Raw genomic sequence first — 17,500 nt, 5'->3', positions numbered from 1 at the left:
ACAAACGCAGTCTCTGTGCCAGCTCAAGTGGCACACGCAATGAACACAACGAATGGATGGATGAATGGATGGACGCAAACACGGTGCACGGGCCGCCACTGCAGGCCCGTGTTGTAGCTGCCAACGGGGCAGTTCTTGCAGCTTGCAAACTGTTGCTTTCTGATCCTGGCGCACATGGCAATGAACAGGGGGGGGGGCAAAGCAAAAATTGAACGGGGCTGGTGAACAGGGGCAGTGGGCATGGCATGGCAAAGGCAGCAGGCAAACAGCCCGCAGAAGAAGGCCGCTGCAGGCAAACACAGCCGGCAGATGAACTGGCCGGCACAGGCCTTGAAGAAAAACAGCCAGCAGATGAAGTGGGCCGGCACAGGCCTTGCAGCAAAACACGGCCAGCTGATGGCACAAGCCTTGCAGCAAAACAACAGCTGCCGATGAAGTTGGCCGGCCTCCGCCTTGAAGCAAAACACGGCCAGCCGATGAAGTTGGCCAGCCTTTGCCGTTCAGTGGAGGTTGGTGGAGGGAGTGCGGTGGTGCTGGCCACTTGGAAGGCGGGCTCGGACCTACCTACCTGTCTCCCTCCCAACCTATCGCCTTTGCCTGTCACTGTACATACCCACTCCCTTAATTTGTCAAACCCCAATTTAGCCCCAACTTATTTTTTTGTTGTTTTTATTTTTTTTTCCCCACTATAAATCGTCCCCTAACCCCCTTTATCGTCCTTGTTCGGCTACCCTATCCTGTCACCTAGCCTACTCCCAACCCCTACGTTCCCTTCCCGGAGGGGAATAAGGGAGAGCTAACGTCCTGTGTCGAGGCCCAACGAAGCCTCAGAATGTCCTCCCCAGAGTTCGGCGATCTTAACACCAAGTGGGTCCAGCGGCCCACAACGACAGCGAGGGGATGGATGGTGCGGAGGGGTACATCTCCTAATCTACCCTATCCATTTAACTGTTAAACTACCCCGGGGCTTTCAACAAGCGCTTCTCGCTTAAACTATTGGTTCTAACAACCCAGATTCCCGTCGCCTGTGTTGGTGTCCTCACAATTTTGGGCCTCGCCCCCCAATTTTCTCTCCGTGCCCTCACACGGTCTCATGGCTGGGACACGTGGCTCCCTTTGGCAGGCACGACCCTCTGCCGATTCTCCCGCTATGGCACCCCCGGGCACTACACTGCCTCCGAGCCTACCAGCTCCCGAACACCGGGGAGTGCCCCCCATGGCACCTCCCCTGAAACGCACACGTGGCAGGCTGGCCTCCCAGGCCCCTTTCCGAGGGTCACCCGTGCCCATAACACTGCCCACGCGGCTAACGGCGCCCCGGGCCCCCGCACCAAGCAGACGCACCCGTGCCCACTACGCTATCCCGGCCCCCCATGGGCCCTTGGCCTACTGCGGCCGACTAGCCTGGTGCCCGGGGTACCCACTCAGCGATACTCACCTTTCGCAGCCACGCTCCCAAGCCCGTCAACAGGGCTCCTGCACCCCTCCAAACGGGTTTCGAGCCTACATTCACACCAACAACAAAACGACCTCCATTTTGTAAATTTGACTAACCCCCTAACTCACTCTACACTGACCCCGGGGGTCCCTTGGGCGGGAGTCACTGCTCCCCCCAATCACTCATCGCACCATGCATTCCCCATTCACTCCACACACACAGACCCGCTGGCCTCACTCACTCACCAAGCACATGCTTCCAATTCACTCACCAACAACTCTTCAACACACACACCACTGAACTCTGCCATCCTCCTAACTACATCCCCTAACTAACTCGTGCTCCCACGTCGTCCCTTATACTATAGCACGTTCCTTTTAACACTACGTAGCTAAACTACGTCCCCTCTACACATCCACAAGTCTGTCACAGTCTCCAAATAAATCATTTTATTTCCCAACCTAAATCTGGCTACAATCCCTCTAACTAATCCATTCCACGGACTCCATGAGGACTTACCCCTGCCCCATGAAGTCGGTCTAACTAAGCTAACCCTTCCCCCTAACTAGTTTCCATCCTGTGCCCCGGTAAGGGGGTCTTTCACCCCTTGCCCAGGAATCCTGTGCACCCGAAAGTGAGGCTTGCTTTTTTTTTTTTTTTTTTTTTTCCATGCGCAGCACCTGCGCGGCAACTCAGAGCTCGCGCACTTTGCACCTGCCCGTGACGTCATGCAGCTGCACGTGTTCCTCGTCCCTCCTTGGACGGTACCATCCGGCAGAGATACCCCTCCTGCCGGATTCCAACCCCACGTGCAGCCATGACGTCACAGTGCGCATAAAAAACAAAACACAAGCCCCACGTCTCGAGGGGTTCCCCACGCGAACACATGTGCTTTGCCCGTTAGAGCTTAACACACACGATCGCGTGGAGAACCCGTCCGGTCCAAATCCGTCATCCTGCCTAAACTTTGTCCGTCCGCGGGATCGGCAAATCCACCACGTGCGTTTCCGGACCGGGACTTCACTCTCGCAAGCGAGCACGTGGCGGTCTCGTGCGTTGCACAGCACGAACCTCGTGCTCACTGCTGGGTGAACCCGGCACGGTCCCCGAAACAACTACAGCCGCTACTCGGCTTTCTTTCTTCTGTCGTCGTCGTCGTCGCCATTCAACCCACGCACACCTGCGTGTTACGACGCACACAGTCCACTCCATCACATTCACACGGGGAGACGCGGCTGCGTGCTCCCGCATGCCAACCGACATCTCCCTCACATACCGCTCTCTCACACACACGGTCTCCCTTGCACAACCCATACCACTCACACGTGGTGCTCCATTCACTCGCGCGGGGGCACTCACCCGCGGTGCCTCACTCACACACGCGGGGGCACTCACCCGCGGTGCTTCACTCACACTGGCCGTTCCATCCACACATACGGCCTCACTCACACACGGTGCCCCATCCTCACCCGGCGTGCTGGGAAGCACGCACTCTGGCACCATCGCCACCACACCACTCACACACGGGGTCGCCTCCACACACGGGGACGCACTCACACCTTGCACCACACACACAGGGACAACCACACTGGGGATTCGTGTCCCCACAAGGGTCTCCGGGGCCTCTATACCCCCCAAGCTCTCCGTGCAACCGTTCGCAGCTCTCGTCCCCTCAACCTCGCAAAGCACGACCGAACTCACCTGGTCGTGACTCGCCTCAAGGGGGCATACTCCCTCCCCTTGTTCCTGGAGGAGGTCATCCAGCTGCTCGCACCGGGTCCCTCCACGCTCCGCGAGCTCAACCCCATTGTCCTCCACTACCTCCGTGTGTGTGTGTGCGTCACTTACCCCGTCTTCATCGTGTTGTCTCTCCTCTATTTTTTTTTGTCTCCCGTGTCTCTATACATTTATAAGTTTCTGTCGTCGTCACCTCGTGTCTCGTCTCACACGTTTTGGTCTCCCCATTTAATTTTTCCCTTTTGGTCACCGTAGATTCCTCTGTCACGACCCTCGCCCAACACGCCCCCCGAATTATTTTTTTACCCGCCTCCACCGCGGGCCTGTCAGCCGCTGCACCCCCTTCCAGCTCGTTTGCTCCCACACGTGGAGTCGCCATTCCCAGCTCCCTGGTCACGGCCTTCATGCCCGCCTGCAGGCATCGGCCCATGTTCTGCGTCTCACCCCGCAGCTCTTTCATTTCTTCCTTCATGTTTGCTTCCATTCCGCTTATTTGCTTGTTCATTTCGTTTTTCATTCCATTTGTGTTTGTATCCATCTTTTCGTTCATTTGTTGTGTATTCGCATCCATCTTTTCCTTCATTCCTTTCATTTCGTTTGTCATTGCCGCCAGCATGGCGCATAGCTGGGCCATGTCGGGTGCGCTTGAGTGAGCCGTTTCGGCAGGGGTTGGGGAAGGGTTTTGGTGGAGAGGGGGAGGGGAGGTGTCATACACCGCGGCCGCTGCCGCACCCATTTCGGGCTCTGGGTTCAGTTGGGCGAGTTCGTTTTCCTGTACAATTAACATTTCCTGCACGGGTATTCCATCCTGAGCCATGGATTCTACACATTCTACATCCATTTCTAATACCCCCGGCTCCCGCTCGCCTTGAGACGCCATCTTGCTTCTCTTAAAGGGTTAATTTAGCTCGCTCGTAATTTGGAGGGAATCGGGGGTCGCTTCTCTCACCCCTGGACCGATTCCCGTGAATTTAGCTGGAGACAGGAGAGCCCGTTTTCCTGTTCTCCGATACCAGTGCCGCGAGGAGGGCGATGGATTTGTATCGCACGACCTGACACCAGTGTTGCGGGTTCGCGCCCGCCGGCGTGCCGACGGCCACGTAACTCAAATCGCGGCACGTCGCCCACCGGACGGACAATCCAGTCGTGACCCTCTCGGACTAACGCCGGGAACCAGTCACGGGTGGACCTTTCGGTCTCACCGCGATCGAGCCAATCAGCCCCCGCGTGGGATAGGGTTGCTCGCCAAATTCGACCTACCTAAGTACCCACACGGAGGGTAGACCGGGCGATCGCACCTCGCCGCAGGTCGACTTCGGACACGGGCCACTTAAGCGACCCGTTCCGTACTATCGGGATAACCGAGCGGAGTTATTCGTCGACCTCGACGGTTCGATTAATTATCGGGCGTATTCAGCCCACTACCAACCCTTTACGTGAAGCAAGATGAGGATTCAATGAAAGAAATGACGAAGCGAAGCGGGAAACAGTTCAACACAAAGCACATTTATTCGCACTGAACGGAAAGCACACATATTCAATTCCACCAAAAGCACATAGAAAAGAAAAACACAATGCAATTTACACAAAAAGCAAATGCGACAATGCAGATCTAATACCGATTACGCGAGCACGCGGCAACACTTATACAATTTTACTTCACAGACGGCGCCGACAACACATACCCAAAACCAAGGAAAAGAAAAGAGTACCCTCAAAGATGAGGCGGGCCTGAGGCCGAGACCGGGTCGGGCCTACCCGTCTGGTGATGAGACGCGGAGCGGCGATGGTGCCTCAACTCCGCGGGCCTCGCGGGCAGTGTCTGGTAGGGGGTGGGAAAGGGGCCCCCTTGGTCGCACTATCTCAGCGCGGGGGGAAACAGGAGGGGGTTGCTGATGCTCGGGGTATAGAGGATTCCAACTCTGCCTCGAGTCCCGCGACGAGCGTCTCCACCTCGGCCAGGTCGCGCTGTCGGCCTCCCTGGGGTGCAGCTCCCTGCACGACGCGAGCACCCCCTCGTCTGCCCTCGCCGCCTCTCCACAGCTCCGTCCCCTCCGCTCCGACTCCAACGCACACGACGACGACCAGCTCCTTCTTGCTCCTTCTTCCCAACTCCACCGCCCGCGCAGTCTTAACTCTCTGTTCACTTGACTGACGAACGCGGTCGCTTATATCAGCCCCGTGGCTTCGCTCTCTCATCTTTGACCCCCCTCCCTTCGACCTTTCACCTCGCTCCCCATTGGCCCGAGAAAAAGTGGGCGTGAATGCTTTTTGATCCATAAATTTGCATATACGATCGCCCTCCAACGCCCTGGGGGCGGGGCCAAATCGCCCCTCGCTCACCGATTGGACGGCACAAAAGTGGGCGTGTGTCGTTTTTGATCCGTTTTTGAAGCACAAAATCCGTGATTTTGTACACGCTGTTCGGCGCGCGCCCTGCACGAGTCCAACACCGGTACCCACAAGCGGCGCAAGAACGGTGGCGATGCGACGGTTGCGAGGTGTGACGTGAAGGTTGTGGCGGTTGTGGTGAAGCGGCGTTGTGGTTGGTGGTTGATGTTGTGACTGGTAGTGGTAACAATGGCGGTGGTAACAATGGCGGTTGGTCCAAAATAAAGATAGTAAAAGAAAAACGGCTATCCTGAAGAGTCGCAGCACGCATAAATGACATGTATTCCCACTAGACAACGGGTTTGGGCCTAACTACACATATACTTACCGAGATACCTCACCTAAGGGACCTGAATGGTGGTTTGCGAATTTGGTAACCACAACAATATATATATATATATATATATATATATATATATATACATATATATATATATATATATATATATATATATATATATATATATATATATGTATATATATATATGTATATATATATATATATATATATATATATATATATATATATATATATATATATATATATATATATGTACAGCACAACACATTCTGTCATCAGCACTCTTTAAAAGCATTTTCACTTCGTGTTTCAAAGATAACAAGCATATCTTGAACGTCTTGTTCAATCGAGGAGAAATATACTGTTGATGCTTGCGTGGAAAGTTATTTATTCAGGAAATACCAGGAGACATTGGACCAACAGAGCACAATGTCTGATCATGGCAAGGTATCGCATTTATCATCACAGCAGATCGAGAAAATGTTCCCATCTACAAGTTTATTTTGATAAATACAAAATATTTCTAGTGTACTACTACTACTACTATTACTACTACTACTACTACTACTACTACTACTACTACTACTACTACTACTACTACTACTACTACTACTACTACTACTACTACTACTACTACTACTACTACTCCGTCAATTAATCCACCTTATTGTGGGGTCAGCTGCACTAGTTTTTCCTCTCCACACTTATATTCTAAGTATCCTCTCTCTGCAACCCCCTCCCCCCCACTTCTCCAATGTCCTTCCCCACCATCTCCTGCTACTTCTATTTTAGTCTGCCCCTTCTCCTTCTGCCATTTGCATTCACATGAAAGGCATGCATTCATCTCAAAATCTATCCACTGTACTCTGCTACTTCTCATCTTCTTTCAATCAGTCGGCCTGCTGTAAGTGGAGACAGTTTCCAACACTGTTGGCAACCTAACCCTATCTGACCATAGAAAGATGTTGCCACAGGGCCATTTGCAATATATACAGTAGTTGTGCTTCAAAGATTTATGGCACTAAATAAGAGTGAGACACTATGATGAACGGAGGAAGCCACAGAGCCATCACAATCCATAGTGGCAGTGCTCCACATCCGACAGTGGCTCAAGTTTGGTTGTGTTGAAGAAACTACAATGCTATATTTTAAATATTACATTCATTATTGTCACAAAGCATTGGTGTGAGGTATTCTATCTATTATGTAGGCAAAATAGCATGCTGAAAACAAAGGCAAATAAATAAATGAGTCATGTTTGAAGCAAGGGTGTTAATACAGTTGGGAAAACATTAACATGCCAAAATGCTTGCGTTATCATATCTTTATCGTCACTGTTACGCGTTTGAACATTATATATATATATATATATATATATATATATATATATATATATATATATATATATATATATATATATATATATATATATATATATATATATATATATATGTTCTGGAGATCGTATCAATTGGTGAGTATTTATCAATTTCCATGGTTTGGGAAGATGGAACCTAAATATCCATGTCACTGTACAACATCTCGACTCTAGAGCAAGATGACAATCTTAAACAAATGACGATTCAAAATAATATACCAGCCACCACAAATATTTCAGACATTTCAACACCATGGCCACCTGAAAGCAGGTGGCTTTACAAATACACATAATACTCAACACAACAGACCATCAAACCTCTAAGTGCCATCAGTCCAGCCTCGGTGGCATAATGGTCCGAACGTCCGCTTCGAGTCTGGGAGGTCCGGCGGTTCGAACCCCGGCCGAGTCACACCAAAAACATTAATAATGGTAAGTGCTGCTTCCTTACTTGACATGCAGCATTTAAGAAGGATAGAGTACAGAAAAACAATCAAAGGTTGACAAACAATGTGCAGCCTTGATCGGCCTATTGGCCTCCTCATGCATTTAAGTTCCTCGTCAGGGAACTCTTATTACACTACATGACAGTAAACTACAAAATTATTCAGCACTTCACTTCCTAAAAAAACAATGTGCTTACATGTCGCATACCTGTCTGAACTCCACTGTAACTTATGCAATGCAATGCTTTATCGAGAGATTCAAGCTCAAGGGACTGTTGAAACAAACAGCGTGAAACAGCACTCAAAATTTCCTGTCTATTGACCCAGATGTTCCTCATTGCTTTGAGCAGATTCTGATGTCTGTCTATAATAAATAATTAGATGTGATTAAAGTACAGAGAGCTTAAACACATGTTCCTCAATGAATGTGAAGTGTCATTCATGTCTCTATCATGGAAATACTTTGTACGAGATGTATATTCATCGTCATACTCTGTAACGGCTTGATCCTTTTTGCGTTGAGTACATTCGCATAATCTTTGATGGTAAACAAATCTTTTTAGCCACCAACCAGGCATCAGCCCAGCTGGGGGTTTATATTTTGGGTCCTATCAATCTGTCCTTACATTGTCTGCAGCCTCTACTCAAAAATGACTGGACACATTATCTGTGACCATAAGTCCATTTAAATGCGTTTATTTTGCGTTCATATGTTCATTGGAATCATGAGTTTCTGGAACCACTGAGCACAGCCGAATATACAGTCCAAGCAAATTCACGTGGGTTTTTGAAAAGAGCTTCAATCAAAGACTGGAATTCAACTCACTCCTGCGATGTTGCGCTGATTACCCAATCAGCTTTGTCGCAGGAGTGAGCTGAATTCCAGTAGCATAAGACCCCAACATTCATGGGGGATAAGTTCCTGAAAAATGTCGCGAATGTTGAATCCGCAAATGTCGGGGCATTGTTTCAATTGGAAAAAAAGGGATAGGTTCCTGGCGGTTCATGATTCACAAGGGAAAATTTTACGAACACGAATGCACATGATTACACTCTCATTAAACATGCGTACAAAAAAAAAAAAACCACGAACAGCAGCAGGTACTGTTTCCAACTTTTATTTAACATTCAATCTTAAATAAGATACAAACTGTAACTTTTGATGGGATGATTTATTCATATGCAGCCTGTGGCTGCTTGGCCGCATCATTTTATGGGGGCACAGCTGCATCGCTGATGCAATGCCCCCTATTAGCAGCACACTGGTACTCGTTTCACCAACCTCGGAAAGATGGCAGGCTGAGTCAACCCATCTGGTGTTAATTCAATGTAAAACAGGGGCTTGACCTCAAGACTCTTGGATCTTAAACCAGCCACCCTAACCATGAAGCAAACACCAGGGATGATGCTGATGGGTATGATGATGATTATTTAGAATCCATTGAACTCCTCTGAAGAGGATGCAGGTGAGTGTGCTGATGAGTCGTGCACTGAAGGGGATGCAGGTGAGGGCAGTGAAGGGAACGCAGGTGATGCAGGTGAGTGTGCTGATGAGTCGTGCACTGAATGGGATGCAGGTGAGGGCAGTGAAGGGAACACAGGTGAGGGTTAGTGTGAGGGTTAGCAGGTTAAGGCAGTGGGAAGAGAAAAAGAATGAGACAGGACACGTTGCACATAAGAAGCCATGCGGGGGTTGCGGGTAAATAGAGGAGGGGTGGGTAGTGTGACCATTGTTTGTGGGGGATGGTGGCGGTGGATGATTTATGCATATGTAGAGGTGCTTTATGTGTGGTTGGTGGGAGATGGTTTAACTGTTTTTTGCGCGCGGCTGATCGGAGAGTTTTTTTTGCATTTGTAAAAAAACGTGAATACGCAAGGCACTGGCCTGTAAATTTAGAAGCACATCACATTTTATGAACCGTGTATACGCAGGGCCCACGAATGTCGAATCCGTGAATGTCAAGGTTTCACGGTATTTGATTAAACCGTTGTGTGCCCGTTTCCTACGTATAGTAACCTAACGAAAGTGATCTCCAGTAATTCTCATTTCAGAAAACAGATGCCTAATGTGTCTGATCACAGAGGAGACATCCATGTTTCATTTTACAAGAAGATAAGTTTGCTACACTGTATATATTTTGGAATGATACAATACTACAATACTACTACCAAGCACAGAAGGGTTAAGCTCTTATTGTTACGTCATACTGGATGAATCACAGAACTTTCATCGACGAAGGTGTTATTTGCCATGCAGCAAAATGATGCATAAATGCAATACACCTGATTAAAAGGATGCCTATATAATGGAAGTGATAGTGCCAAAATTGCTGCAATTTTCCAAACATGATCTCATAATGAAAAATGGCTGCAAATGTATGGCATTGTAAAATAAAAAATAAATTAAAAAACCCAGAAAACAAACAAACAAACAAACCAAAAAAACCCCACAAACACTTAACGTAAAAAGAGACCATCGGTAAAATATTTTCCTCCCACTTTAGGCAAAGAAAAATTTATTACAATCTCAATCAAATGATAGAAAGTTGGGAAACCCGACACTGTTACCAATTTTTTTGCCAACTAAAGAATAACAATAGAAACCTCAATAAAAATTATATTCTTATTCATTAGCTGTCGACAGTGTATCGCCGAGGCCCAAAAATCAAGGATCAATTTTTTGTTCAGTTCTCTTCAAGAGTAAACCATGAGATGCACGTGTGCACGACTTAGCAAGAGGAGGGTTTGCAGGAATTTTTGTTAAAAGTTTACAATCGACTTTCATTATGGAGTCGTGGTGAGACTTAGCTAAAATTACAGTGTGAATAAAAATGCTATGGACAATGCTATGGAGGTGAAGAGGCTAGAGTGTGCCACCTGGTAAGGTTGTTTGATCCTCAATATAATACAATTTGAAAAATTACCCCCGTGTGGGGGTGACGGTCATCTCTATAATACCACAAGTTCTCAATGTTCAGTTATGACCGAAGACTACTGCGCAGTTCACTGCGCAGCTCGAACTGCGCAGTTTGGTTAAAGATGACTCGGCATTTTGGCGCACGCACGAAAATATATTTTGAAAATAAATGCCGACGTTTACATTTCGGGTTTTGAAACTTTTTCACCTTCGGCGGAAAATGTATAAGTATAAAAGGCTAAAAATGTGTTTTATATTTATATTTCATTTCTCCTTCCTTCCTTCTTTGCGAATCGCATCGGCGTTTTTGGCCATCTTCCAGATCACGTGACGATCAAACGGAAAGGAAATTCAAAAATCTGTCCGGTTAGATACAAGATAATATTTTTTACTATCATAATCAATAAACAGTTGCCGAATATCTTGTAGAATGGCAGACTAGATCAGTTTTGAAAATGGCGATTTTTATAACTTACGTGACCTCGTGACCTTGACCCTGACCTTGAACCCAGACAAAGATTATATCGTTGTGCAACACTCATCGACCTCTACCCACATACTAAGTTTCATCAAGATCGGAAAGAAAAATTGTTGACGGATGGACGTACGGACGGACGTACATTTGGTCCGGCTTTATTAGGTCATCTCGTTCGAGATGACCTAAAAATGAATATGTATTAAAAAAAAAAATCAAGATCATTCAACAGCTCTCCAATGTTGTGTGTGGTGTGTGTCGTGTGTGTATAGGGGTACAATGTTTACTGAATTTATCTTACACCAAATAAAATACTTCACTAAATATAATCCACAGACCCCTCTCCCATTCCTCCCGAATCCCAAATAGGATTATATGATATTACATCACCATGAATGCAAGGTTTAGAAGTATTAATAATAAAAAAAACACATGTGTTACGAGCCTTAAGGTCCAAAATGTTCTACCAAAAAAAAATAGGCAACATAGACTCACTCTCACTCTCATGCCATACGATGCCTTCCAAGTTGACACAGGTGCCTGGCTCACAAGGCCCAAGGCACTCTGCATCGGTCAGCGTGCTTGCTTCGCATGTGCTCACACCAACGGTTCGTGTCCGAATCAGGATTTGCTCCTCCGGTTCGGCTTCAACAAGTGCTGAGGGGCAGGGTGGTTGACTCGTTAGCATACCCTCATCCACCTCAGGCTCTAGTAGGCCCGTGTGGCACGGTGATGGTGGCAAGAGCACTGAGGGCGGTGGTGGCGGTGGAGGAGGTGGTGGCATCGTGAAAGAACGTTCCACCTATGACAGAGAGAGAGGAAAAATAAAAATGTAGCTTTACGTTTTCATCTTTTTTGCCCAGAAAGCATTCACAACATTATATTATAACCTCAAATGCAGCTTCCAGTTGCAGTATAACTATCATTACCTCCGCCACCGAAGGTTTTTCAACCCTTTCTGTCTGTCTGTTTGTTTGTTTGTCTTTGAACAGGATATCTCAAAAAGTTGTGGACGGATCTGGACGAAATTTGATGGACAGGTTGGGTGTGTGACAAGGACAAAATGATAAAATGATTCGGATCCGGATAAAATAATATTTTTAAAGAGATTCTTCACCATTGTGAAATAGGGCCAAAAACAATATAAAGCAGGATATCTGAAAAAGTTGTGCACGGATACGGACTAAAATTGGTGGACAAATTGTTTGGGTGACAAGAACAAGCCATTCATATTTTGGAGGTCCAGATCCAGATCTGGACTATCAGTGGGATACAAAACAAACTATTCAGCCTGGTGGAGGTATGCGCTCTACCGAGTGCCGTTCTAGTTTTGACGTTTTATTGCCCGACGACTTTCCAATCTCAGAGCCTAAACCCAACACAATACTTTCTAGTCAATATAACGTTTTAAACCACAAGCAGCTATTGTAAATCTTGTCACTGCATAAACAACCTGGAGGTGCTCCACAAAGAAAGACAAATTTAGCAATGCTGCTCGTGTAAAAGGCAAACAACATGAGCATGTTGATGTTTTACCTGTGCTTGAAACTGTAGAAGTGAGTCTATGAAACAGAAAACTTTGACTTATCCCATCACGGATCTTAATTGCTCAGTGTGCTTTTAAGTATAGATGCTAAATTTTAGTTACACGAGTAAACCTCGAAGATTGCTACCAACATTGGGACCGTTTCATCATTGTGAATCAATCACCACCCATCCGTTTACCATACTCTGTTCCCAAAACATCAATTGGCGCAAGACAAGTCGTGAACTTTTCCATCTCAGAGAAATGAAGCCGTAAAAGCTGCTACTTCATTACAGGGTGCTGTTGGTCAAGACAATAATTTTGTAATCCAGCCAAGGTCCACCATTTTGGAAAGGTATCGGGGTGGGGGAGGAGATCATCTGTAACATCGACCAGGGGAATGCTCCCGAATAGGACACCGAGCTTAATATCCATCCAAGGAACAACATACTCGTTGATGCAACGCCCTGCGTGTGAAGGACCAGGGTGGCAGCTTATGGTCTGATTGGGAATTGAACGCAGACTGGAAAGTTCAATGGCAAGTGGGGCATGCACTGAGCTTAAAACAACTGCTAACCCAAAAGAACCTTCTCTCCTCGACTGCTAAACAGCAGACTCGTCGTGCAAATGCCGTGCTCTGCGTATTAGCGGGCAGCATTAAATATTTAAAAAGGCCAGCTGCATGGTGGCATGCAGTGCTGTTCATCTGATTAAAACCCGGCAGCAGAAACACTATCTAGGAAACACCGATTCTACACAGGCCTTGAATAGGAAACCCACTCACTCATTTCAATTTCCATTCATTAACTTTACATAATAAAACCAACATCAGATTACAAATAACCACCGAACTGCCCCCAGAGAGCTCAGCAGGAGATTGCCATTCAGAGGGGAGAGAGAGAGAGAGGTGGGACCATTCGACTGCAGCTTTAAGTACGTGAATGGACAAAGGGAAGGAAAGGAAGAAAAGTGCAGACATGTTGACAAGTTTAATCGGAGAATGAGGTTTCTCTTTTTCCTGTCTGACGTTACAGCTCAGCCATTGTCTGCGATGTGTTTCTGAAAATGCAACCTAAGTGGGCAAAATAAAGGATGAGTGGATTTGTAAACGTTGATGAACACACCATGACAATCAGGCCAAATTAGCCACAACTTCCTGATAATACAAACTATGGTATTTGTAGAAAAGAGGAGCCAACAATCTATCGAAGCAGGATGTGTGTAATGTATGTATATATGTTGTCCCAGAAAAGAATGAAACATTTTTATCTTGTATACTTTTAAGAAAGACTTTCTAATTTCAATAAAACATTTCAGATTCAAATGAGGTGCAAGCATTTGACTTGGTGTTTTTTTTTTTTTTTCCTATCTCTCTATCTCTCTATCTCTCTATCTCTCTATCTCTCTATCTCTCGTTTTCCTTGCACATGTATATGATCAAATGAAGACTTCCAAACCAAAGTAGCTACTTTAAATAGCAGCATGGGTTGATGGAGGACCACTCAGCAGTTGTTGTTTAGCGCTGGATCACGTGGGAAGGTGGCAGAAAAAGTCAGCACCAACTAAAATGAGTTTAAAAAATTCATCACAACGCCATCGAATATGGCCGCCACCGACTCATTGTGCACGGTTTTGGCCCAAGGCTTACGCAATGGAAAGGGCAAGCTGTATTAAATGGCATCACAAGACATTTTACAATTCATGCTTTTAGATAGTGCTAACTCATTTCTGCCAAATACCCTGCCTGAACCTTTGCTAAGTACCCACTGCTGAGTGGTTCTCTTCGAACGAAACTGCAATTTTAAAGCGCTGCTTTGGATTGCAAGCAGTCATGATTTCATCATTGACCTGATGTGGGAAAACAAAACGATCAAGAAAGAGAACCACAAAAAGAACTAGAAGGCCATTCGGAAGAGCTCATACCTCCGCTACACAATGCCTGATCCTGGAGAACATATCGGGCCCAATACATGTTTTAAAAATATCATGCTATACATCGTTTTTGACCTCATTTCTAAATGTTGAAGAATCACTAAGAATTAAATAATTCTCGCATATGGATCTTCACGAAAATTGAATCAATTCTTCCTCGTCACACACCCAGCCTGTTCACCAAGTTTCATCCGAATCCATCAACAACTTTTTGAGATATCGTGCTCTATATATCGGTTTCGCCCGATTTCTCAATGGTGAAGAATCGCTTAAAAAATTCTAGTTGCCGGATCTGGATCCGGATTTTCACCAAAATCTAATCAGTTCGTCCATGTCACACACCCAACCTGTGCACAAAATTTCATCAGAATCTGTCACCAACTTTTTGAGATACCCTGTACACAAGGAAACAGAAACAAACAAACAGACAGTGGTGAAAACATAACTTCCTTCCACCTTCAGTAGCGGAGGTTATAAACTGTCCTTTTCTGAAGTTTACATCTAGAGTTTTATTGAAATTGATATTTCGTTGCCTCAGTTATTTAAAATATAAATGTTGTAATCACATTTGCAATAACCTGTAAAATTAACACAGAAATGATGAATAGTATATTTGCCAAAAGGAAAAGGCAAATACGAGTAAAAGAAAAAGCTCCCCCCACCTTACACACCTCCTCTACCTGCTCATCCACCCTTCCCCCAGCATACCATGACCCATTCGCAATGCATCTACAATGACTCCCTCATAATCTGAAGAAATGTCATCATGAAGGGAGAAGTGAAATCCAGAAGACACTGGGCAAGATCAAAATCCCACTGAACTGCACCAGAAATAACTTTCCACGTTTTCAGGAGGATTTCCGATTCATCGGTCATCACTGTTGGAATCGTGAACCGGTGTGTAATGATATGTTCCACAGGCTGGAGATCGAACCCATAATATTTGCATCATCATTTGGAATCCACTCTCGTGGAGATACACGTGCAAACGAGCACACGCATAATGTACGCCAGCAGGCAAAGCTCGATTAAAATTGTATGACTTGCTGCACAAAAAAAAAAAAAAGCTTGAAAGACAAACAAATCGTATTCTCCGTCACCAACACGACGCGATCCAAGAGAAGTCAAATGCAGATCAGACCACATTGAAATCCATTTTGTCGGTTATTACAAAGGGACTGCCATCAATTATTTTCAGCCGAAGCATTTTACCTGCGTATCTAAACAGAGGTTGGCAGGCAAACAAAGGTGAAATCAGCGGGAAGGCTTGGGGGCACACATCACTGCTCGTTAAAGCAACATCTCTGCACAAACGCTAAAAGCCACCCCCCCCCCCAAAAAAAAAGTAGCGACGGAGGGAAGAGCAAAGTTTGAAACCTGTGTGCGGATCACGGTGCGACCAAGAAACTCCCCCATAAAGGAACAGGCCTTCGAAGATGTGCAATAAAGCACATATACTCCACCAAGAGAGGAAGAGGAAGGGACATACTTAGGGACAAAAGGAGGCCGTAATATTCCCCCAGGAGTGTCGCCGCTAATGAGATCACCAAACCGTGCAAAGCACGAGTTTCTAACGGAGCATTTGCCAGGAATGATTCTCCAGGCCACACAAAGCCAGTGCGGGCTTTGGTTCCAAAATCGCACTGTAAATTTTCAGCCTTTCATGGGACCTATTTACACCGACACAAAAAGCCAAAGTCATAAATAAAGCGAAAGTCTTTCACTCTCACCTCTTAAAGCAGGTTCCTTCAAAAAGTAAAATTGCAAATACACAAGAAGCTAAATCCGTAGAACGGTATCACAAGGAACCTTTGATAAGGAAGACCCTGCAAAGCATTTGCCTTGACCACGGTACAAATGTAAAAACGTAAACTACATCTGAAGTGTGAAAGGTAAAATGAATGAGAAACAGTAGCCAGAACTCAAATCACCGAGTTTCTAATGTGAAAACAGCAAATTGGATTATCCTCTCTCCCTCAAACATCATTCGCAATGCGGTTAATCCGCCGATGGAGGCAAGTCAGCAACGTATCATAAGTATGAAGCCGACGGTAATAGTGAACGATGGCAGAAACGGAACCTCGAAAGGACAGTAAATAAAACACTTTTCAGCCATTTTAGTACAAATCGTCAGTACGCCATTACCTTAAACATAAATGACTATTAAATACTGCTCCATTAAAAGAGAAAAAATATATAGTGGTGAGAAGTCAAAGGCTTTCCTGGGTGGCCCGAGTCAAATAAATTGTCGTGTGCGTTTTTCTTTTTCGGCGCAATTAGCAAGGAGCCCCGGCCTTTTCATCCCATCCATGGTCTGGAGCTGGAGGAGGAGGAGGAGGAGGAGGAGTTGAGGATGTGATTCTTTGCAAACAAAGGACCCTCCGAGGATGGTCAACAAGAAAGGGCCTGTTGGGAGTTTCCTCCAGCCCCGTGAACATTTTATTTACCTTTGATTATGGTGCTTGGCCGCCCAAGAAACGTTGAAACCAATGTCTCTGCACAAATGATAAAATGATCTATTCAGTTATCAACAAGCGTTGTTGTTTATAACGACTTGAATGCATCCGCGAGATAAACATCATCCGACAGCAAGCATATAATGTAGCATCCCATGGTGATGTGATACTTTCCATCATGCTATCACAAAAAAAGCTGCGAATAAAAGTATTCGAAGTCTTCACCAAAATCTAATCAGTTCGTCCTTGTCATACTATACACCCAACCTGCCCCCTAAATTTCGTCGGAAGCCGTTCGCAACTTTTTGAGATATCCTGCTCATAGACAGATGGGGTTGAAAACACAACCTCCGTCGACTTTCGGTGGTGGAGGTAAAGAACAATATATAAAAAAAAGAGATGGGTGGGGGAACACACCAATAGCAGGGTTGAAGGACAATAGATCGGGAGACTTGGAGAAATAAGGGATGCTGGGAAGAAGGGGGCGAGGGGAGGACACATGGG

At 46.0% G+C, this 17,500-nt stretch overlaps 1 protein-coding gene across 7 annotated transcripts in view; it reads right to left on the bottom strand.

Annotated features, from left to right (window-relative positions):
- Positions 1-17,500, bottom strand: part of ZNF608 (zinc finger protein 608) — a 172,382-nt gene that overhangs the window by 70,042 nt on the left and 84,840 nt on the right. For 6 of the 7 annotated variants that reach the window (XM_085846422.1, XM_085846419.1, XM_085846425.1 and 3 more), the window contains one exon: positions 11,579-11,885. In XM_085846422.1, coding sequence (XP_085702548.1) covers positions 11,579-11,885 — 307 coding nt within the window. Of the gene's footprint in view, positions 1-11,578; positions 11,886-15,917; positions 15,972-17,500 lie in introns of those variants that run through there. The other variant, XM_085846424.1, reaches the window with a different exon arrangement.

The sequence above is a fragment of the Eptatretus burgeri genome, chromosome 11 (genome assembly GCF_056783735.1).
Source record: "Eptatretus burgeri isolate ZD-2024b chromosome 11, Ebu_testis_v1, whole genome shotgun sequence".
Classification (NCBI taxonomy): Eukaryota; Metazoa; Chordata; class Myxini; order Myxiniformes; family Myxinidae; genus Eptatretus; species Eptatretus burgeri.
The sequence above is the reverse complement of the archived record's forward strand: the minus strand, read 5'-3'. Positions and strand labels throughout refer to the sequence as shown.